A 24,684-nucleotide genomic window follows, 5' to 3' on the forward strand; every position below is an offset into this window, starting at 1 on the left:
GTAGGATGCGGGTTTAGAAGTGGCACAGGCAACATCTCAAAACTGCAGAAGTGAGATGAGGGAGCAGGCTTTCAAGAACCCTGTGTTAAGGGTGGTGTGGGTTTCTGGTCTACCTGGAAAAAAAACGGCAGCGAGTCATTTGACATATGGTGTCCTGGCTGCCTGGCTGTGAATTGGGTGTTGTCATCAGACACTCTCTACATTGTAGGGCACTGAGGAGGGAGGGAGCATGGATACAAATGGGCAGCTCCAAGCCTAACAGATAGGGACTCTCCAGCCATACCAAGTGCCAGCCCCACCAGCTGCAGCTCCCCAGGCTCCACCCAGCAAAATCTTATGCTTAGAGTCAGTCCTCTAGCTGCCCATGTGGTTCCAGGACCCAGTGGGCCTTCTGAGCCCTCTGCCTGGTTGTCCACTTAGATTCAGAATCTTGCCTCCTCTCTGCACCCCCCCTACCCTCTCCAGAGTGAGGAGTAATGAAATGATGCATTGTAGAGTGCCAGGTCTGGTGCTGGCATAGTTCACTCTCAGGCATTAATACCTATCACAATGTTTATGTTCTTTTGAGCCAATCACACTCTGTACATTTAACGCTCTTGGTATTTTAACTAACTGCTTACAAGCAAAGCTTACCTGTCCAACTAGCCTGTGTGTCCCTGAAGGACATGAAACATAAGTCATCTTTGATTTTCAGAGCCTAGCGCAGTGTCTGCTTCACTCAGCCATTCATTCAACAAATAATTATTGAAGTCCTTCTAATACCGGGCACTGTTCCAAAGTTGGGGATACTTTGGTGAACAAAACAGACAAACTCTCTGCCTTCTTGGAGCTGATAATTTAGTGAGGAAGAGACAGATGACAAACAATAAGTCAATACATGTGAGTTGGTGGTAAGTACTATGAAGGAACGTAAAGCAAGGTGAGTGGGTAGGGCATGTCAGTAGGAGAGGGGGCATGGCAGTTTTTATATAGGAAAGGTGACAATTGAGCAAGAGACTTCAGAATGTGTGGAGGCAAGGTCTGAGGCTCTCTGGAGCAAGAGTGTTCCAGGAAGAGGGTACAAGTGTGGCCCGAGGCAGATGATGCTTGTTTCAGGAGCAGCAAGAGGGTGAGTGTGGCTGGAAAAGGTGAGTGAGGGACAGAGCAGTGAGTGATGAGGTCAGGAAGGCATGAGGGAATGGGACCAGAACTTTGTAAGTGCTTTGCTTTTCTGCTCAGGAGAGATTTGATGAATGAATGAGTGAATGAATGAATGAATGAACGATGAATCAATGAATGCCAAATGCCTAGGATTTGGGGGCTCTGGGAGTTTCATAGTGAGCCCTGTGGGCTAGAGGGTATCAGGCTATCTTCCTGGGGAGACAGGACTTGAATCATAGCCTGAAAAAGGGGTGAGAAAAAAAGGAGGGAGACACCCCAGGGAGGAGGTGGCTATGAGTACGGGTGAGGGGAAGTAAAATTGTGGGATGAGGTTGGGAAACAGTGAGGATAGCTCATCTGAGGCTCAGGATATGTGTGAGTCCATGATTGACAGGTCTATAAAAAAGGTTTGGGGTCAGATGAGAGGGGCCTTGAATGATGGGGTGAATAGTTTGGCTTTAAGTGTCCAACAGCAGCAGGGCCTCTGAAGGCATCTAAGTGGGAGAACTGTGTTCAGAACAAAGGGGGCGAGCGGCCAGGTGGGGGTGGAGAACAAGGAGGCAGCAGCAGGTCCAAGTGAGGGGGGGCAGGTAGAGGTGCAGGGGGCAGGCTGGCTCCAGCTCAAGAACCAGGAAGGACTGTGGCAGGTCCTGCTGCTCAGGCCAAGGGATGGAAGCCCAGATCAGTCCTTCTCCTTCCCTGCCAGCCAGCCATGGGCCCCAGAGTCAGCAGAAAACTCCGGCTCTGGGGAGGAGGCGGCTCAGAGCCAGAAGCTGCTGAGGGAGCACTGGCAGCAAGATGCCATTGTACGTCCGCAATCAAGATACTTCAGAGGAAATCAAAAGCACCAACTGGGGAAATGAAGTGCGCACTCTCTCTTTCTCTTTCAGACACACACACAAACTTCTGCCTCCAAAATGGGTCAAGTGAAGGCTGTGGGCGTGGGCTGGGGAGGGAGGGCTGGCAGGAGAGGAGGCCCGGGGCCGGGAGCAGCCTGGGTGCTCGCGTCCACTCACCCTGCTGGCATAGGGGATGGCAGCAGCTGCGGGTGGGGTGGGACATGAGGATAAATATACACCTCCCCATGCATATGGATAATGCACACAGCTGCCCTGCCTGCTTTGCGTTCATTAGGACCAACTGTTTCAGGAGCTGTGGCAGGCGGGCGGGAGGGAATGATGTGCCCATTCACAGACAGGGGGCTAGGGGACCACTGCAGCTGTGCAGAACCCCCACCCCCACCCCGCCTGGATCAGCATCCCAGCCCCTCAATGCTCCTTCCTCCTCCCTCTTTTTCTTCCTTCCAGCTCATTGCTCTGGCAGATCTGGGGGGTCTCAGGGTGGGAAAGAGGCCTACAGAGTTGTCTGAATCCCCATGGGAGCTGGGGGAATGGAAGGGAGAATTGGGCTAAATTGCACCCCCTGGTCGTAGGATGGGCTGTTGCTTACAAGCCAGAGCTCCTTAACAGGATCCTTCTCTCCAAAAGCTATCTGTAGCATGCAGACAGGAAAAGTGCTCTGGTCCTGTCATCTGGAGGCTTCCGGAAGGCCCCATTCATCTTTGAAAGCCTTAGATCATATCTGTGCCCTCAGACAGATTCCTAAGGTGTGGGGGTGGTGTGCCAGCATGATTTTAGGTGACTCTGACCTCTTGGCAATGACTGCTGGGCTCCAACTCCCTGGAACAGGTCATCTAGGTGGGAATGAGGACTGTGTTGGGGGTGATCAATGTTGAGAGCCAGGCTCAGGGCCAGCAAGTATAGCTGTGCAGCTTTTGCCCTACACAAGGACACGTCCCTGAGGGGTCCTCAGCTAGTGCCAAGCCTTGCGCCCTGGTATGGGGCATCCTCTCACATATGGGTCAGCAATGGCCCAAGTGACAGGCCTATGTAGCCTCAGAAACATGAATTTCACTAACAAGGCAAAGAAAGACTGTGGTGGACAGTGGCCTCGTGCATCTGTCTGCAGTGGTCCTTTCTCTTTTCCCTCCCGAGATCTCAGTGGGCTCTAAGGACAGATGGGGCTGCTGAGGCCAGGCCAGGACCCAGAGAGCAACAGCCACCCAGCCTCTTCCCTTGATTGTCTGGGTGGGGCCGGATCCCTGCCCCCTCTGCTGGTGGCCTTCAGAGCAGCAGTCACCTCTGGGACTCTGGGGAAGGGTCTGGTGGATCCTGAAGAGGGGGTAGCACAGAGAAAGCTGGTCCTCCTGCTCTCCCACCTCCCTGTTTCCTGGAGACCCTCTTCCAGCATGTCCTGGCCCTGCGTTTAGTCAAGATGGAGTCCTGGAGAAAAAGGGGCTTTCAAGTGGGCAGGAATCCCAGCCAAGCCATTTCCTAGTTGTGTGATTCCAGGCAAGTGGCTTAACCTTTGAGAGCCTTGGTTTCCTCAGCTGGGAAATAGAGGTAGGAATGGTTAGCTTGTAGGGCCAGTCAAAGGGTCAAAGCAGTGAATGACTAACAGGAGGAGCAGTTTGCTTAGCTAGGCGGCAATCCGGCCCCCAACCCTTCTGTGTTCCTCGTCAGGTATCCAAGCAAGTTCTTCTCCAAATCCTGCCCCTCCTTGACTCAGCTTGCTCGCTGCAATTCTGCTATTAATATTTAATTCCTTTAGCACAGGCTTTTTGTCCCTGGGACACTGCTATTCACTCTGGGAACAGAAACCTCTCCATGCTCCTTATTACAGAAAAGGAGCTTCGAAGCCTGAAGGGAAAAAGATATCATTATATGAACTCGGGGCCCAGCAGTCAAATGAGCCTGGGTTCAAATTCTGACTCTGCCTTGTTCTTCCTGTGTCCTCTTGAGCAAGTGGGTCAAATTCTGTGAGCCCTCTCTCCACACTGTGAGCAATAATCCCTGTAGTTAATAGTGCTGCAAGGATTAGATTGACAGCTGTGAAGTACCTGCCACAGGTGGGTGCCCCCTTAACAATTTGCCCTGGTCTGACTGACCCTGGGGGCCTGGCCATATCTGCACATGCCCATGTGTGTGGCTGGTTCTGGACACACACACACACGTGAGTGCACACAGACACACACACACACACACACCCTGACAGTGCTGGGCCAGCAGATGCACTGCAGGGGACAGGAGCTCTCTTTCCCTCCTCCCCGCCCGGCTCCTGGTGCTGAAGCTTCTCTGTGCTCTGCAGTGTTGGAAAAGGAAATTGCTGAACAGATTGCAATTAAGGGGGGAAAAGGGGGAGAGAGAGACAGAGGCCCTAAAATGCAGCTTGACTGAGCGCTAAACTGTGTTTTTGCCCGGAGCCAATGAGAAGCCTCTGACAAAGCGTGTTCCCACTTACAAATCTAATTGCAGGAGGTGTGGCTGGGGTGACCCAGGGAGCCCCAGAGAGGAGGGGACTGCCAGCACCTCCAGGAAGGCTGCTGTCATGTGCTAGTTGCCTGGAAAGTTAGAGCCAGCTGGGAGGGGAGGTGGCAGGGCTGAGGCCTCAGGGGTCTGGGAAGGCCTACACTCCAGAATTTCTTCCAGTTCCAATAGCTATCACTGACTTAGCACCTACTATGCACTGGATATCCATGCCTTTATCTGCTTCTCTGGATAATGCCAGGAGGTGAGGAATATTCCCTCATTTCACAGATAAGAAATGGAGGGGGAGTGTCCCCACTACACGCTAGCTGTTGCCCTAGGTCTAGGTATTTTACTTACATGATATTACTTTTCAGTCTCTCTACCACTTTAGTCCCATTCCACAGATGAAGAGGCAAGACTCCAAGAGAGTAACCAACTCGCCCAAGGTCATAGAGCTGATTCACAGATGAGCAAGGATTGAGCCCCAAGTCTCTCTGACTCCAGAGAACACACTTTTAAATTGGACCAGAGCCGGGCATTCTGGATAGAGATGCCGGGTTTAGCAGATCAACAACAACAGAAAAAAAGGAGATGACCAGTTAAAGTTGAATTTCAGATAAACAAAGACTTTTTAAAATTTTTTTTAGTATTATAATTATGTCCCAAATATTGCGTGGGGTATACTTATATTAAAAATTATTCCGTTTATTCAAAATTTAAGTTTAACTGAATGTTCTGCCATTTATCTGGCAACACTAGACCTTCTCTCCCCTCCGGCCTCAAGCTCCCTTCTGTTTTGCCAACAGTTTACCTTTAAAGGTGGGCCCTCAGGGCCAGCCGTGCTGGGTGCTGGTGCGTCTCAAGACTGAGGAAGTGAGGTCACCAAAGAGGAAGATGAGCTCCTCTTCTCCAGAGGGCAGAACCCTGTACTGATGCCCATTGTGCCACCCACTGTGTGACTTTGGGCAAGTCTATCCCCTCTCTGAACCCTCTCTCAAAGGAAGAACCAGTGTCAGGTACTTAGGAACTGCACATATCCCCATCAGCCCTTTTTTGTCTGTGCAAAGGATGGTACAAAATATATGATTGTGCTGCTGTGAGGACCAAGGACACCCAACAGCTGGGACAGAAAACCTCAGGGGAGCAGCGCTGGTTAGAGGACACCCACGGAAAGGGCTTGGACAGCTGGGGGCTCAGATACAGGTAAATGGGCTGCTACTGTCTTCGTCTCCCAGAGGTGGCAGCCTGCCATGGCATTCAGACCCAGGTTCCTGGCCCCTCCTGCTCTAGTGGCCTGTGATCTCGGGCAAAATCCTTAACCCAGGGAAGGACCTCAGTTTCCTCAACTGTCAGGTAGGACTGATGCTGCCCCATGATGTAAAGTGCCTGGTATGTAGGAAGAGCTTATTAAAGGGTTATTTTTATTTTTTTGTTATTAGTGTTCATATTATATTCTTCTGAAAAACAAGCACCTTGAGGAATGCTAACCTCTGAAATAACAAACAGATTTCGGGGCCTCTCCGAGCTTCAGCAAAGAACACAACACATTCCAGGCTGCCTTCATTTCAGCTAAATTTTATTTGTCGGATTTCTGACAGACGTCTAAATTATACATTGAATTTTCCACATGACCAAATACCACGTCCATTTCTTTGATTATCGTTTTCAAAAGGGACTAGAAAAAAAAAGAACCTTTCAATGGATCAGACTGAACCCTGAAACCACATGGAGTGCAGAGCTAAAAATAAAAGAAGTAAGAACTGGTCCCTGAGAAGCAAACTCTGATGGGAATCAAGGGACGAGTCCTGACGAGGGTGACATGGTGTCACCCTCCAGGCCAGGCCCGGATAAGGAGCGACTGGCAGTGAGGGTGGGGCACAGAATGGCACAAAAATAGCCACTGCTTTAGCCCAGAGGGGAATAAAGAAATTTGTCAAAAGCTGGGAGCGAGAGAAGTGGAGAGAGGAAGGGAGGGGTCAGGATTGTGTCCTTCCAGCAGTTTCAGGAGCTGCGGACTTCTCTCATCCCCGGCACATTTCTACCCACGGCATAATCGCTGACTTTCAGCTGTGCGCCGACATGTTCCCCAGCTCAGCCCACATCAATGACACCCTTGTTTCCATAGTAACCAAGGGAGAGTGAAGGGGAAAGGGTGTGCTGCCCTGGGCAGGGGATCCAGCCAGAAGGAGCCGCACTGGGAAGGTCGGGAGGAGGGGAGGGAAGGAGTTTTTCTCACAACTGGTTTGAGCTCACAGTGTGGGGCCCCTGTCCCAGCCTTGCCTCCCTCAGGCCCCAGCCCTCTCCCCCGCACATTCAGATGCAGCCCAGCACAGAGCAAGTCTCACTCAGACTCGTTGGGGGTGGGAGGATGGGAAACCAGGTATCCCATTTCTAGCTTCAAATTCTGTCTTCTGGTCACGGCTACAGGGGGTGGGGGTGCGACTGGGGAGAGGAAAGGGGACTTGAGAAGCATTTTGTTTTTACAAATGGGAGCTTTCAAAGTCTGCATTTTTCAGCCTTCTCTTTACCCTATGAGCCCCTGGGAGGGTTCAGTAGGGCTCAAAGGGAAGATGAAAGCTTGTGACATCCACCATGTCACTGTGTCTTTAGCTGAAAAGCCAGTCTGAACATTCACAGAGGCTGCTATCAGAGGAGGGCGAGTGGCTTCTGCCTGCTGGCCGAGGCCTGGGGAAGACTCTTTCAAACAGTTCCCTAAGTTGGTTGTAAAAGAACAAAAGTATTTTACAGATGGACCATCCACTGCCAAAGTTCCGTATCACATTGTTCTAAAATGACACATCTCAGAGCAGGCCTTCTGCCCCTCAGCTCATGTCTTGGTCCCCTATTTGGAGGGAAACCCCATTTTCATGGGCTTGGGCCACATTTGCAGCCTGACAGAGGAGGCGGGTTTCGGTTCCTCGTAATTGTTTGCCTGTGTTCGGAGAGAAGCGCTGAGGTAAGACAGAGGAGCCAGAGAAGGAGGTAGCAGGGAGCAAGCAACCAGCTCAGCGGTTTAAAGAAAGCCTCACCTTCCTTTTGTTTTACAAGTCCTTACAGGTCTGTCCACAGCAACCCTGGGGCACCTTTTCATGTCTGCATTGATGGCTTTCACTCCAGAAGGCCTTTGAAGCTGGACATGCATCAGCCTCACCTGCACAACTCTGTCCGGAAAAGCTGGGCACAGAGAGCCAGGGGCTGGAGTGGCCCCTCTGGTCTGCTCACAGGCCTTGGTGCGTTTGGGGAGCGCTGCCTCCTGGGGTGAGAAGGCTGTGGGTCTCCTGAGGCCCACCAGTCAGCCACTAGACAGTCTCTTATTCATTCTCTGAAAACCCCTCAGCTCAGGCACCAGAACAGAGTTCAATTCAGGAGCTGGCTGATGCTCTGGCCGGCTGTCATGTTTGAAGCTGGGGATTTCTTAAGACTCAGGGAAACAAGCTCTTTTTGCAACATGGGGCAGAAGTCTCCTGCCAGTCCTCTCCAATCAATCAACAGAGGACACATTTTGCTGGAGAGGCACGGGGGGATCAGCAGCTGGGGCGACTCTGGCTTCCCTGGGAATGGCCCCTGCAATCACACGTGTTCTTCACAGCAGCAAACTCTCTCCACCCACAAGCACCCACACCACCAAGTTGCCAGCACTGTAAAAATTGATCTCCTCTCAAAATCGATCTGCCTGCCTTTGCTCGGTGCAGCAGGTTCATGGTCCGGCTGCATTTATTTAAAAACCTGATAGCAGCAGCCTATTGTGATCATTTAAACACAGGCTTCTTTGAGCTTTAGAAATCCCTTCTATAGGACTGCCGTGGAGAAGCCAGCTAATCTCAGAGTCGGCTGCTCCCTGCTCCACTGAACTGGAGAGAGCCTGTTTACGCCAGCCTGCGCCCTCAGTGTGAGGGCTTGCTAAGGACCTTGTAATTTTTCTGGAATTAAACCTCCCACCTCTCCTTACATTCCAGATGTCATTACAGTCAAAAGTCGTAAAAATTTGCTTCCCTGTTTGGCTGGCTGGGGGGTTGGGGATGGGGTATATTTATGTGGTGACTTGTTTGCAAGAAAGGACTCCCTCCTACCCCCCAAAGGGTGAGGATTACATACACAGTCTCCTACCTGCATGACAAGATGGTTTAATCATCTGCTCTTCCTCCCCATCCCCCCAGCAGCTTCTCTCCGGACAGAATGCAACCCTGGCTCAATTGATGGTAAAAAATCACTGCCCAACACCAGTAAACATTGTCTGGGCTTTCAAAACCACTGGGAGAATGTAAGAGACAGGTCAGTAAATTAATGAACACAGCATAAGCTGCTTCTTCCTCTTTTCCTTTTCTTTCTCTTTTTGAAGGAAAAAAAAAAAAGCCCACTGGAATTATCTGAACTGCAATGCAATCTCTTGCTCATTTAAAAGATCTCATTTTCTAATCATGTGCTTTGAGCCATTTAATACTATTTCAATTATGCAGAGGAAATAATATAATTCCTTTATTTGAAAAATGATACTGAACCTCAGAGATCAGTTAAATCTACTGCTGGAATGGGGATTCTTTTTAAACTGTGTTGTTCCCTCTTCAAACAGCTGTGGCTGTACACAGATGGAAAAACATTTGGTCAGAAAGCAGCAAATTAGTGTTTTTCAGGACAGAATTCAGCTCCCGAAGCTCCTGCATTGCCATTCGTCCAGATTTTACTTCTTCTTTGCAATGACATTTTTGCAGACCCAGTTCATGCCGTCCTTGGAGGGAAATAGGCAGAGAAAGGCAGTGTTATAAGAAAGGCACCTCACACTCAAGCCCAGGAGAGGGGGGAGTAGGGCCGGGTGTGGTGTCCTCCCTCCTCAGCCACTAGCTGCAGGGAGTTTCCTTGCTCCAGGGGCCCACCTGGGTGACCTGGGATAGTGACCTTCTGGGGAGGAGGAGGAAGGCCTCTGAGGGCACGGGGTGGGGTGGGTGGGGGGTGGGAGGGGACGTGCCCAGTGTCTGAACTTGAGATGGGTCCTCAGGCACTCCCTCTGAAAAAATAAACACATCTGCCTGGATCCAAGGCCTGATTGAGGAGCTATCAGGAAAGATTCCAGCCATTTTTGGCTTTTTCTAAAAGCTGACCTTTGCTAGGGCATTAAATTCAATAAGCCACCCTTCTGGTGCCCGGTGTGTTTACAGTGTGGCAGTGTACACTTGGGTTAAATTAAATTTCTTTTTGGAAAAACAAACCAACTGCAGTGTGTGTTACTAGACACACACTAAGGCAATGTGCATTTATTTCGCTTCGTAAAGCAGGGCCTGGCCTGATTCTTGCACTTCAAGTGCTATCAAGCGGAGGGACTGGGGAGAAGGTCCCCTTAAAGGCACAGTGACCTTCAAAGTGTCCTCTCTTAGAAGGTTGGAGGAACAGAGGTAAAACCACACAATGCCTACAGCCACTTGGCAGGCAGCATGATTTCTCCTGGATGCCAGGTCTGCCAGAGATGACCTCCTTTTCAACCCCTTTAGAGCCGCCCCTGAATACTCACTCTCCCCTTGCCTAGAGTCTCTCCGACCTTCAAGGGTGTGTGGAGTTCCCTTGGGAGCCCCAAATAAAATCAAAGAAGGTTCCTGTAACAAATTTCCTTCCCCTGCATCTGTGACACATGCTTGCTGAGGTCCCAGTCACATCTGCACATCTCAGGGCACACACGACATGAAAAGGCCTGCACTTCCTGTGACCATAGATAGAGCTAGTGCTTGAACCTGAACAGCTGAGCCAGCTTAAAGTCATAAATATCAGTTGACACCCTTGGCCATTCAGAGCATTAATCCCATAAACAATGCATCACTGCAAAACAACCAGCAGGCATCCTATCTCCTGGCTAATCTGACCATAACCTGAGTTTGCAGTGATTAAAATGCTGCCAGTCGCCATCAGAACACCTTGGGCAGGAGATCCAGGTAATCTGGTGGCTGTTCCAGAGCAGACCTCAGGGCATTTGCTGAGACTGACCGTGGCCGAGAGCCCAAAGGTGGACGGCACCTGGCAGCAGTGAGGCCAAGGGGCAAGGAACGCTGAGATGGGAGAAAGGCGGCCTCCCAACACGCCTCCAGTTACAACTGGGTCAGCTACTGACTGCAAAAGCTGAGGCCAATTTAAGACCATTTTATGAAAAGGATTAATTTAAAGAGAAGCATGTTTAATTTTGGTAACTAATTGGTTTCCAGGAAAAAGAAAGATCACCTGCCAGGAGACAAAAAAATTTTACAAATGAAAGAGGGATGAATAAGATAACCATCTTCTCGTTGCCTTCTAAGCTGACTAGCTCAGCAGTTCTATAGCCCTTTGCCTCTTCAGGAACCTGGACAAACACTATCAAAGGTGCGCACCTCGGTATTTTCTCCTCTGTAGAGACTTGCAATATTTTATCAAATCATCTTCTCAGAGAAATCAAGAACAGTGTTCCCACGCTATGTGAATACTGTTTTTTTTCCCCTTGTTTTATGGCTGATTACAGAGGGGGGCTCTTTTATTATATGTAACTAGCTGAACACGAATGCAGTCAGAGAGATAGGAAAAATATTTACTCAGCTGCAGGAACCCAAAGCAGAATGTGGAGGGTGAGGGGCAGCTTCCTCCTGGGTATCTGTTATGGAGGCAGAGGGATTTAACCCGGGGAGCCCTGCTGAGGAGCCATGTCCTCCAGATGTCTGTGAGGACCAGCTGTGGCAAAGCCCTTCCAGCCACAGTCCTGCCAACAGAGGGCGCTCGGAGGTCAGTACCTATCAGCTGCCCAGCTGGCCTCTGAACCTCTGCAGGGGCCTCCGGCAACTGGAAGGTGTGTGAGAAGCTCGGGGAGATTTAACAGGGGCCAAGCCCTGTGGCTGCTCTGCCCTGATCTGAAGTGTTTGGGAGTGGGGAGTTGTACCTTTCCTGTTATTACCAAACTGATAACCTCTGCTGCAGGTGGGGCTGTCAGGGAGGCAATAGTCAATGGGGATAATACCTCTCCAATCAAATCAGGGACCAGCTATGCCAAGTTGCCCACAGGAAAGGAAAGATAATACATAGTGATGTCCAAGATCCCTGAGGCGAGGGTGCATGTCAGACTAGCTTGAGGTTGTTTTAAAAGAACCTAGCATGGTGTCTGGCCTACAGCAAACAATTTATATCTTAAATATACATTTTTTTATCCTCACCTGAGGACATGTTTTTCATTGCTTTTAGAGAGGGAGAGAGGGAGAGGGGGAGAGAAAGGGAGAGAGAGACGGGAAGAGAGAAAGACAAAAAGGGAGAGGGAGAGGAGGATGGGGTGAGGGAGAGACAGACAGACACATACATCAATTGGCTGTGTTCTCGTACACACCCTGACCAGGGATCGAACCCAGGAATGTGCCCTGACCAGGAATTAAACTTGTGACCTTTTGGTCTATGGGATGATGCTCCAAACAACTGAGCCACACCAGCTAGGGCTATATCTTTTTAATTCATCCTTGTAACAACCCTGTGAAGTAGGTACTATAGTTTCCACACTATGAATGAAGACATGGGGGAGCACAGAACAGTGTGTGGCAGAAGGGGGCTGTGAACCCAGGCAGTCTCGCTCCAGCACCCACGCTCTTCCATTTACCATTTCTCTACGAATGCAGGCAAGTGCTGGAGGGAGGAGCTCTGCCTCAAGGTTGGAGAGAAGCAATTCCAGTAGTTTCTTCCTCAGAACTCCCAACTGACAATAGGGTCATGAGGCTGGGGTAGCCCCAGGCCAAGTCCCTGCATAGCGTGGCTACAGTTCTGAAGGTGCCAGAGGCTGTTTTTGGCCACTCAACTCTTGAGATTGTTGGGCTGCCAGGTATCTCTACTCGTGGAAGCTGCATATTTACCTCGCTGCATGTCCTGGCATATTAACTCTCCATCATGAACACTCCGTATTTAGAGACATCATAGCAAGAGGCAGAACCTTCTGCTTCTCACGTTTAAATGAGTGCTCCACATCACTGTTGCCTTAATTTGGCAAGCCTTTGTTTTTTTAAAACAGACAACTGAGAAAAGGTGGTCAGTTACTTGAAAGGTTACTGCTGCGCCTCCAAAGAAGGAAATGAACTCATGGGTTTGTTGAATGGTTTTACTTTTATTGTTAAAAACTGGTTTGACCAAATTTCTGCACACGTGATCTTCGGCGTGGGGACGACAGTCTTACAGCATGAGTAGTCCTCCCCTTTCTTCCTCCACTCTACCTCCCCCTGACCAGCTGTGATGAAACTGAATTTAAACTGATTAGCTTTAACTCAATAACAGAGACTAAAGCAAGACATTGAATCTCAAATACTGTGTTTGGCCTCATGGAGAGGAAACTAATTTTGCCATGTCATGATATTACCCCCTAATATGACCAATGGGAAATATATAAGGCTGCCCTAACCACAGGGGTGGAAGCCCACTCATCACAGATTTCAGTGGTCCAGGATTAAAGGTAAAAGGCCCCTTTCCATGGACAGAGTGGGGTCGGACTGCGCTGCTCCTTTTAATTTGATCACTCCACGATCCATCCATCACTGCTCGACAGCTGGAAGGAAGCAGTGGCAGCCATGGTTGGGTAGGCCTGGTTTTTAATGCCGTGAGGACTACACGTCACATCAGTAATTGCTTTAAGGCGAGGAGGAGCTCAGGCCCTTGCTGAGCAATGTAGCCTATACCACTGTGCTGCTGGGCCCCCAGGGTCAAGGAGCAGCTGGATGCAGCATACATAAAATATTGCTTGCCATTAATATTTTTTTCTGGTGACAAAGGGCACTGTACCAGAGAGGCAGCAAAATCGCATGTCCCAAGCTTTCTTAGTCTATAGAGAGGTTTGAAAATTTAAAAATAAACCTGAGGGCTGACTTGCAGATAAGCAGTTCCATGTACACTTGGAGTCAAAAATAACTGATGCCAAGCCTAGAAAGAAGTGGTAAATGTCATTTTTAAAAATACTGAAATTCTGCTGGTATATTAATGGAGGAGTCCCCTACACCAAGGAAAAGGAACAAATACAAGAGGCGGGGCCAGTGAATGCTCAGAGTTCACCTGCAAGGCGCACTGACATACGGCTCACACTCCAGGGCTGCGACTGCTAGTGAGACTCCTATCAGCTGGACTATTGCTCCTGTTCAGAGAAGGAAGACAGGGAATGTGGGAGAGATGTGAAAAGAGAAAATGAGTGTGAGGTGGGGGCGTGGAGAGGAATACCCAGGAGAACTTGCTGCTAGTTCAAAGCTATTGGTGTAGGCAGGTCTCCGTTAACGACTAAGGCTAGAGACCAGGTGAAAACTGCTGATCTCTGCACTGAAAGGAAATTCTACTCCAGTACAACTTTAATTAAATACACACACGTGCGCCCGATGTTTTAGAAAATGTCTTCATCTATCTGACACTACAACAGCAAAGGACGGCTGTGGTCTGGGGTTCAAATTCAAGTCTGCAGGTGGAAAAGAGGTTGATTTCTTGCTACCTTTCTTTGGCGCTCAGCCAGACCCTTTGTTTACCCCAGGAAAGAAGACAAGAGAGTCCCAGGGCTGAGTGCTACACACTAGGAGAGGCCCTGCCAACCCAGGCTCAACCCCAAGGGTGCAGAAGGGGGGCAGCCTCCCCGTCTGTAAGGCAGTCTGGCTAAGGAGCTGCAGGTTTTCCCTCCCGGACATTTTTCAGTTTCTCCTCTTTTTGCTTTCATCTACTTGACATAACTGGGTCTCTTCTGATCGCTCCTCTGGACTCTGGGCCTCTCAGCTGGCCAGGGTTTCCAAGACTGATGCTGTCCTTCAGCTTCTTGTGCCCTTTACCTATGCTCTGCTCTTGACAGTTTCCCACAAAAACATCCTTTAATTACATGACGGGCTGGCCTCCTGGTCACCATCAATCAGGCAAAGAAAGACCTGCTTGAACTCTCCGGAAGCCCTCAAAAGTAAATTTCCACACCCAGAATCGGGGCTGTTGAACAACACATGGGATTGCCTGTCCTTGTCAAGACTGCACATATTTGCCTTTGTAACATCCGGTAGAAGAAGCAGCTGAAATCCATCCCAGGAATCACTAACTTCCATAACCTTACATTATGTGTTTAAGCTACTCAGCTAAGGAGAAGTGAGACACCTGCCTGATGAATTCAGAAGGTGTAGCTGATGATCTAGCAGATCTGTGGCTACGCCCCTGCCTCACTACCTGGAGGGAGTTATTTATCAGTATAAGACGGGTCTCTCAAATATTCTGATGAAACACATACACACAAACACAATATAAATAGAGACACTCTTTAAATACCTGAAACTATAACAGAAAATCCAGGTCTTAAATTTATTTAACCTTCGTCCATTTTTTTTTTCAGGGTCATTAGAGCTGTGGTGCCAGATGTTATATGACCCATTTAATGTCTAATCATTTCAGTAGCTTTGCCCATTCCTGACCAGCTTTCATGGGGCAGTGGGTGGGGAGGGAGGACAAAATAAGAATTTAGGGAATGTTAGTAATTAGTATATAGTTTCCATGTCTGAAAGTGATCTTATGGACATTTTTCTAGTGAAGTCTTTCATTTTTAGGAATATTTATAACTTTACTTAGTAAGAATCATTAAAGGCCTGCACTTGAACTAGACAATGCAGGAAAACAATTCCGCCTAAGAGACTCTTTTTGAAGTGAAAACCAAGACACCAGCTGAGTGGGCAAGAGCTTAGGTCAGAGGCATTACCTGCGGGAGGGATGTGGTCAATCAGTATCTCACAAAGAAGTGTTTCCACAGAAAACTCCATGACCTTTCTCCAGTCCCCAAAGGTTACCATTAAAGGACAATAGACAGTAGATTTCCTTCTTAATTAACATTTTTATTAAATAACTCATTTCAAATAATGGTTAAATTCTCTAAATTTATATCATTCTATTAACCATAATCTAATCTCATTAACCTTGAAATCCCAGTCTTAACTACCCAATTCTATACACCATGGTACTATCTACTAAACTAATTAAGTGACCTTCAAACTATTTCTCTTCCATATAAAATCACTTTATATATATATATATATATATATATATTTTTTTTTTTTTTGCTCACAGTTCTTTGTTAGATCTCTCTTGATATAATTTCCTGTGAATCTGGTTGCTTAAGGTCTCTGATCTAAGAACTTGAACAAAATCAAACCACACATGGTTGTCTTCCTTGATTTAAACTGATTGATTTTTAAAACTCTGTCCTACTCTATAACTCTGATAATTCGCTGCCTCTTTTTTGGTCTAAAGATCCTGTGACTAAAAGGGCATTCCACTTCTACAGCAGTTATAAAGCTGAGAACAGAGTTCCCTGTAACCTCCCCGGATAGGACCGGGCAGGGTGGGGGCCTGGAAGACAGTGACTAGAGCTCCCTCCCAACCTCCAGGCTCCAAGGAAGAGCTACCCTGGACTTGAATGCCACAGGCTCCAAGTACTGGTTTTAGATAACTCTAGTCCCTGCTTCTCATACCCCTAAGGCTGGCTGAAGAAACAAGGACCTCACTGTTAATTCCAGCTTTGCTTTTTTGTCTTTTCAACACTCTGGCCAAGTGAAAAAGATTATGGAGCTGCTGTTTCCCACTTTCTTAGAAGTAGGCACACAAAATATGTTTATTTTCCTTAGTCCTGCCTTTAGAGCCCCCAACCTCAAGATGCTGTCTACTCTGTATTTGTGTTCTAAACCATTGAGACAGGCAGGGTTCTCTTGCTGAAGTGGTCTGTACAACACAAGAAAGCTTCAGCCTACTAAAATAACCTCAGGCCTCAGGAAGGCCTTCTTATGCACAATCAAGGGAAATCCCATAGGCAAAACTTGATTTAAAAAATAAAAAAGTGAGAAGCTAAATAAAATGATTAGTTTATCTATTCAAAAACATCCTGGGTTGTAGTATACTTGTTGGACCAGCCTAAATGGAACTAAAAAATGTAGTTAATTTGAAATCTAACAGATCTATAATCACATATGTGATTATAATTTTATAGAGGAGACTTAGGAAGAATGAAACTACTAATGATACTTAGTTCCTTTGTCAAGTGGCATCAGGGGAGAGGAAAGAACTTTACAGTTTTAAATTTTATATACTTTTATATGATTAACAATGAGAATATATTACCTTTATAACCAGAGTATAGGAAGGAAGGAAGGAAGGAAGGAAACAAATAAGATAACACCTGCCCCCTCCCTAAAACTAAACCTCACAGAGTGCCCACAGAGCTCCAGCATCCACTTTGGGGAGATGGCTGAGGTTGTAACCTCAGACTATTTCAGAGCCCCCCCTACACACACACACGCACAAATAACTTCATTGGGGGTATTGAGGACTGTAGAGGAGGGGGTGCTTGTCTTGTACTGACTGGTCTGCTCTTAGATCTAAAAGCCAAGCACAGAAACAGGTCCTGGTTGTTTGTGTAACAAAGAGAAAAACAACAACAACAACAAAAAAACAAGCAGTAAACAGACGGAACAAGTGAGATAATTCTAGAACGTGACTATTTTTCTTGAAATAAAAGCAGTTAGGCAGTTTTAAGATAAATCAATGTCAAATGTCTTCGCAGAGAAGGAAGGCGAGCATTAGAAAAGAAATGGAAAGAGGCTGCAGGGTAAGACTGAGAATCAAATGGCAGGCTCGTACCCCAACACTACAAGTTCAGAGAAAAGCAAACTGGTCATGCCGTTAAGAGACATGCCATCTGGCAACAAGGGGAGACACCATTTCTTTAGATGCTGTTAGTCCCCCAGAGCAGCCTAGAGCAGTACTGTCCGATTCTCACAGCACAGCGTCACTTCCCTGGCAGGTCCACCAGATGTTTGAGGGAGGCGCGTGGAGCGTGCTGGGGGCTCCAGAGTACAGAAGTAGTCCTTGAGGGCTGACTCCAGGTGTCCCCTGGTTTGCGTCTGCTTGGAAGGAAGCATCAGAGCTGAGCCTGTCTACCATTCTTTGAGGACAGAGCTTCCCAGTTGTCTCGAATACATAACTGTTTTCTGCCCTAAATTAATATCAAATGAGGGGGAGGGAGCCTGCTCTTCTGGTATGTATATATATATATAGCTCCTTGGTTTAGAATGTGGGGCTTTCTTTCAGCAGAAGCCTCCCAGTGGGAAATCAAATGGAAGTAGCAGGAAACAGACAGCAACTCAAAGCAGTGGAGATGGCCCACAGGAAAAAACAAGACACTTCCATGGGCTAACTCGTGTGCTTAGTTGTTGATGGCTCTGTCACCTCGAGAGTACATGTGTTTAGCGTCCATAATATGAGACACAACACAAAACCCCCAACCTAATCAGCAAAAAATCGTAGAGTTAGAAAGCATCCTCTGTCTTCTGTTCTGCCTTCCTACCTAACAGGGCAGTTATTGCCTCTTTGGGGTGGTTTGCCTTTCCTAGAACAGTTAACATATCACATTGGTTGCTAAGTAGAAAAGAACTGAACTCTTCATGCCCTTCACATCCTGGATTGTTCATCTGCCAGTCAAAGGCTATTTGTTTCATATCTTCCCTACCTAGATAAGCCCAACCAATGAGACAGACTACCTTGGACAGCTGTCCTGTCGCCAGGTGACCAAGCCTTCCAGTCATCTCACCTGAATGCCCTCTCCTGTGAGAGCGGAGCAAGACTGGATCTGCCAGACTCGGTCACGGATGGTGTGCAGGTTCAGTCCTTCTGCGATTTCAGAGGCAGGGGCTGCCGTGAGCAAATCCTGCTTGTTAGCAAAGATGAGCACTGGAACACAACTTAGCTTTTCTTCCTCCAGTAATTCAGCTAGTTCCTGGATCAGTTTGAGAATGGATGGGGAGGAAAGGATGAAAGCTATGATATTTAACCATTCACTTCTAATTAGAAAAAAAAAAAAAAATTAGCGACTGATCAATTAGCAACTTTCAAGGGCAGTGGTTCTCAAACTTGAGCCTGTGGAAGAATCCCCTGGCAGTCTGCCGGGACCGCCCCAGAGATGCTGACTCTGGTAAGTCTCAGCAAGGGCCCAGGAATTTGCATTTTAACTAGCTCCCCTATAGTAGTTCTGCTATAGGGATTCATAGATCCTACTTTGAGAAAACTGTTCCCGGGAGAACACAAGTTGTAGTCAGAAATTTAACTTAGCGAAGGTAATTTTCAACGAATACACATACACACACACATTTTAAAATATAAACTGAAAATGACAATTGTTTTTAAAGACTGTAATTCTATTTCATCAATCTTTGTCTCTAAAACATGCACATGACTTATACTTCATCAAACCTATATCTTGCCCTGGCTGGTGTGGCTCAGTGGATTGAGCACCGGCCTGTGAACCAAAAAGTCACTGGTTTGATTCCCAGTCTGAGCACATGCCTGGGTTGTGGGCCAGGTCCCCAGTTTGGGGTATGCGAGAGGCAATCGATTGATGTATCTCTCGCACATTGATGTTTCTCTCCCTCTTTCTCCCTCCCTTCCCTGCTCTCTAAAAGTAAATAAATAAAATCTTAAAAACAAAACATCTATATCCTAAAATACCTGTATTAGTCCATCTGTCATGGTCTCTGATTTTTAGGCTATTGATTGGGGCCTAAACTGTATATTAATTCTGTCTTCAGTAAGTATAGGAGAGGGAGTATACTTACCTAAATACATGGACCCACCTCTCCTCATTAAACCCACATTTCAACTCTACTTAAGACACCTGGGCTGTCAAAGAGACCTGGATGTTTCAAGAGGCAGATCATTATATGACACTCTTCACCTTCAAGCTCATGTTTAGCATTAGTTCACGTGATTAATGATCCAGAAATCATTAAGGTATAGAAGGTTTTCTTCAAGAGTCTGGGGAGTTCTTAAACTAATTTCCAGGAAAAAGGAACATAAACATGGGGCCTGCTACATTTGGAAGGCCACCTGTGGTAGCTTAGGACACAAGCCAAGGACTCTGCAATAAAATGTAATCATGCTTCTCCGAAGAGGTCCACTCTACTCCTTGCTTCTGATCAGTGTACTCAGTAAATGGTCAATGCCCGCTGCTTCTCTATTTAAAACTGTGTACACAAATTGCACTGTGTAATCATGTTGACATGGACTCTGCATTTGAAGCCATATTTGGGTTCAAAGTATACCTATCTCTTGGCCTGGAAACAGCAGCTTAGTCTTGGCTTGCACATTTCCTCCCATCCCTTTGAATTTGGTAAAGTTACCCTTGGATCAATTAAATTTATATTCAAAAACGTATATAGAAATAATAAGTGAATTGTTTTTCTAGGGTCATTTCTTTTCTTAAAACATTTTTAAAAAATTGACTCTAGAGAGAGGGGAAGAGAAGGATAAAGGGAGAGAGAGAAACATCAATGTGAGAGAGAAACCTCAGTCAGTTGCCTCTTGCACAGGCTCCTACTGGGGACCGAACCTGAAACCCAGGCATATGCCCTGACCGGGAATTGAACCTGCAACCTTGCGGTTTGCAGGATGATGCCCAAACCACTGTGCCACATGGGCCAGTGCCTTCTAGGTTCATTTCTACCTGGCCTGGGAAGAAACCTGAAGAGCTTTTGGGCATGGTGTTAAGTTCCATTTGCTTATAACTTGTTTATTCAATTTGATTAAAACTGAAAGGCTTTACTAAAAAAAGAAAAATAACTGTTTAAAGAATTTTGAACTAATTTATTTTTAGGCAACTGGTATGTTTGCATGCTTTCCAGAATGACCGTCTTGTTTAAATTGCAAAGGTTAAACAAGACAAAACAAAAAACCTTTCTCACTCTCATACAATTACAAGGCAGATTAATGAATATCCAGTTATTTGTGAAATAGCTCAACAGAAGAATTATTTACCTGACCCGTCTCTTCAAATCTCTTTCTGTCTGCACTGTCAATTACATATATCTGTAAGGTAAAAGAAGGTTATTTCAATAAGCAGATATGTGAAAGACAGGGCACTTTCTATGGAAGGAGCAGATGATGGTGTCAGCCAATTCACACTAGCGCAGCACACAGAATTTGAGCTGGTGACTCTTACCTCATCTACGGGTGCAAAATAATCTAATCTAATCTAATCTAATTAATTAATTAAATGGAAGATGCCAAAAAATACTTCCAGCAAAGCTCCAAAGTAAAGTCAGTAGAGTCAAGTGGGATGAAAATAGCTACATTTACTGGGCACTCACTAAACATTCTTGGTAGATTTACCATATTAATCCTCATTACAATTCTATGAGATAGAGTTCATTATTTTCCCATTTTATACATAAATAAACATAAGCTCAAAGAAGTTAAGTAACTTGCTCAGTTACATCAGGCACTTGACAAAACTGGGATTCAAACTCAAGTATACTTGACAGTACAGCCCAGAATTACTCTTACGAACTCTGCTAATACTGCATCCCAAGCTGTCTGGAATGGGCAGTGATTTGAGACATCCACAAATCCTAGTCTTCGAACATCAGCACTCTGAAAGTACCATCTGCAGTATTAACTATCCACTGACTTCCTGTACGAAGGCAGGAGACCCAGCGATCTCCATCCCATTCCTACCCTCACAGGCTGCTAGGTTACAAGCAAATACTGAAAATAGCAAGGGCTTAGCCTTGGCTGGAGGAAGAGAAGTCTTGAGATTCACTGTAAATTACAAATGTTAAGCTTTCCCTCCAATCAATGAATTTTTAAAGAATTTTTATTTTTATTGATTTTTGATAGAGAAAGAAAGGGAGAGAGAGGGGGAACATCAATTTGTTGTTCCACTTATTTACATATTAGTTGGTTGGTTACATATTCCTGTATGTGTCTGAACAAGGGATAGAACCTGCAACTTGGTGGTTCTGGGACAACACTCTAACCAACTGAGCTACCAGGCCAGGGCTCACTGGATTTTATTTATTGCACAAATAACATCCTATAACAATAAAAAAAATAAGGGAAGACCAAAAAAGAAAATCCCCTATAGTTACAGAACCCAAACATATTATTTTAATTTCTTATGAAAGTTCTCTTTTAATTCTTCTTCATATGAAAATTTAAAAAGAAATTCAGATACGTTTGTAGTCTTTTAAAAACTTAAATGATGTAGTAAATGTTTTCCCAGTTGCTAATCTTAAAAATTATCGAACTTTCCTTTAAAGAATTTAGAACTGTTATTAAACTAATGGTACAATGAAAACACTCTTATTTATTAAATTTTTATTTATTGATTTTAGAGAGTGAGAGGAAGGGAGAAAGACAGAGACACACACACACTGATTTACTTTTCTATTTATTTATGCATTCATTGGTTGATTCTTGTATGTTCCCAGACCAGGGATTGAACCTGCAGCCTTGGAGTATTGGGATGATGCTCTACCAACTTAGCTACTTGGCCAGGGCCTGAAAATGCTTTTTTAAAAGAGCATACTATAAGTCCTCACTTAATGTTGTCAATAGGTCCTGCAACTTTAAGCAAAACTACATATAATGAAGCCAGTTTTACCAACGGCTAATTGACATGAGTTAAGTTCCTATGGCATCTCATCAATGTTATAATCAACAAATGTGAACAAAATGACATTATTTGAGGACCTGCTGTATTCATTTAAAAACAACAAAAAGCAATCAACTCTTACCTTTACATGCCTTAAATTACATAAACTGATATACTATAATGCATGCAGATATTCCGTATGCAGGTCAAATTCTGTACCACTTGAAAACTTGCTCTCTTTTGAAAGAAAAAAATTAAAATTCCTTTGCTTAATGCACTCTCATTTAGAATCACTAGTGCTAAATTACCAGCAACCAAACTCAGCCTTTCCTCTGAGGAATACCCTATGTTTCTACCTGTTGTTTCCTTCATGGAGAATCACAAAGGAAGAAAGATGGATGTGTCTGGTCTCAGTATTTTTTTTTTTTTTGCAGCCTTTTTATTGTTGTTAATATTACTCATGACCCAATGTCAATAAATGCATCACTGGGCCCTGCACAGCACAGATACCCAAAATTCCATACTGTTTTCCACCAGTGAGACTCACATTTTTCAAGTTGCAGACATAGTGTAAACATAGACGTAGGAATAAGGAATGTAATGGGAGTGTGAACCTCAATATAAAAGACCTAATGAGAACAGTCTGAGAGCCTACAGTGGATTAGGATTATGTTCACCCAGACAACAGTACAAGAAGATGCAAGGGAGGGAAGAGGGTCAGGTCATCACTGGAAGGGTGTTTTGGGCTTAGAGGGCTTCCTAGAGGCTGTGTGCAGGTCCCTGGGTAAGAAAGGAATTACAAAGGGGGAAAAAATGTGCTTGGGAGCAAAGGCTATGAGTAATAAGTGTAGGGTAGAAAAGAGGAGGTTGAGACAAGGTGAAAACACAAATATACAGTTAAGAAATCGATGTTTGATATGATGAAAAACAGTCAAGAGAGGATAATAAGGAATGGGAAGGGTTTTAATGACGAGAGATTATACCAGAGAGTCTAGAGGCTGAAGATCAATGAGAAGAAAATTTTAACTTGTAATTAATTACTTGACGAATTACTTGCTATTTATTGCTTGGACATAAAATTTCACAGGAAATACTTCCATTAAAATATTCAAAAGGAGGGTTTTTCTAAACTATACATATACTCTTCCTATCATTTAGCATAATTTTTATAAAATTTGACAATTACTACACAACAATTCCAGGAAGAAGTCTATAAAACTGCCCCATTTATTAGGGGCCAAATGACAAAAGTCATAGCGCCAGCGAGTCTGGTGATACACCAGTTTGTTCTACTGCAGTGATACAAACTTCTCTTGGTTGCTTCCTCTCCAACCCCCTGCCACTCCGCCCTTGCTGGAAGTGCTTCTCAGTACCTGTTTTCTTCTGGTCAACAGATAAGGAGAGTCTTGTCTTTTTTTTTTTTTTTTTAAATAATGTAGCTGTTAATCTAGTCATAAATTTTTTTAAATCCAAAACTAAATAACCAGTTAAAAATACTCAGAAAGTATCAGATAAAGTAAAACATTTCTAGTGCTTCTGATTGATCTAAAACATTTTGGACCTTCAAAAATCAAGTTTCAGCCTGGCTGGTGTGGCTCATTGGATCGCGTGTGTGCCTGTGGACCTAAGAGTTGCCGGTTCAATTCCCAATCAGGGCACACACCCGGGTTGCGAGCCAGGTCCCCGGTTGGGGGCATGTGAGAGACAACCACACATTGATGTTTCTCTCTCTCTCTTTCTCCTTCCCTTCCCCTCTCTCTAAAAATAAATCAATTAAAAAAATCAAGTTTCTCCCTGGCTGGTGTGGCTCAGTGAATTGAGCACTGGCCTGCAAACCAAAGGGGCATTGGTTAGATTCCCAGTTAAGGGCACATGCCTGGGTTGCAGGCCAGTCCCCAGTTGGGGGCGCGTGAGAGGCAACCTCACATTGATGTTTCTCTCCCTCCCTCCCTCTCACTCTAAAAATAAATAAATAAAATCTAAAAAAAAGAAAAATTAAGTTTCATAAATAATCAATAAAAATACTCAGAAAGTATCAGATAAAAGTAAAACATGTATAGTGCTTCTGACTGACCTTAAAACATTATGGACCTTCGAAAATCAAATTTCATAAGCCTATTCTAAAATAAAGTTATCCACGGCACCCAGAATGATGCTTTAAGCAAAGCCAATCACATACCCCTTGGCAACTGCTTTGAAATTATTATTTGGTTGTGGGAGAAAGACCTAGAGAAAGAAGATTTTTTTTTCCTGATGCAAGATCAGCCCACTCTGGATTACCCAGGACTGACTATCCAGCATGTGAACGGAGGGCTCTTTGTCCCTCATCTTGCTTCTGGTCGTCCTCCCTCCTGCTGCCACCTTTTGGCCATTTTATTGCTCCTAAGTATTCCTCCACCAGATGGATAGGCAGAGACAAGAAACGACACTAAAATGTGTGGCTTTTTAAAGACAGGTTGAGCAGAAGTCTAAAAGGAGGTTGAAACTAATAAATAAGTTTTCTGGGTAACGTGTGGTTTTCAATTTACATGTGCTCTAATGGCATGGCCACTCCAGTGTGGCAGACAGGATGAAAATATTACACAAAACAGTTGTTTGATATCTCTGAGCTGTCACTTGATACTGTACACTTTGGATGTGGAAATGATGACAAAGTTACTTAGTTTAAATTATGTTGCATTTAAACACAAACTGATAATAATAATGTAAAGGGAGTTTAGTAATAATATGAATATACCTTTTAAAAATTGATGTATTTTTATCTATCAAAAGGCTATTATTTCCTGGTCTAAAAGAAACGCAAGCACCATATGCCCTCCTTTCTATCATAACTCAGATTTTATT

At 45.4% G+C, this 24,684-nt stretch overlaps 1 protein-coding gene across 4 annotated transcripts in view; it reads right to left on the reverse strand.

Moving 5' to 3' along the window:
• Nucleotides 1-8,897: 8,897 nt before the first annotated feature.
• The window catches only part of ARL3 (ARF like GTPase 3), a 32,872-nt gene continuing 17,085 nt past the window's right edge, over nt 8,898-24,684 (reverse strand). Inside the window, exons 4-6 of one of the 4 annotated variants that reach the window (XM_090278517.1) lie at nt 20,223-20,273; nt 18,004-18,189; nt 8,898-9,174 (exon numbers count right to left, since the gene is read on the reverse strand). In XM_090278517.1, coding sequence (XP_090134643.1) covers nt 9,127-9,174; nt 18,004-18,189; nt 20,223-20,273 — 285 coding nt within the window. In that variant the 3' untranslated portion in view covers nt 8,898-9,126. Of the gene's footprint in view, nt 9,175-16,676; nt 17,318-18,003; nt 18,190-20,222; nt 20,274-24,684 lie in introns of those variants that run through there. The other 3 variants (XM_090278515.1, XM_090278518.1, XM_090278516.1) reach the window with 3 other exon arrangements.

Source organism: Furipterus horrens, unplaced genomic scaffold (genome assembly GCF_987537825.1).
Source record: "Furipterus horrens unplaced genomic scaffold, mFurHor1.1.pri manual_scaffold_5, whole genome shotgun sequence".
NCBI classification, from domain to species: Eukaryota; Metazoa; Chordata; class Mammalia; order Chiroptera; family Furipteridae; genus Furipterus; species Furipterus horrens.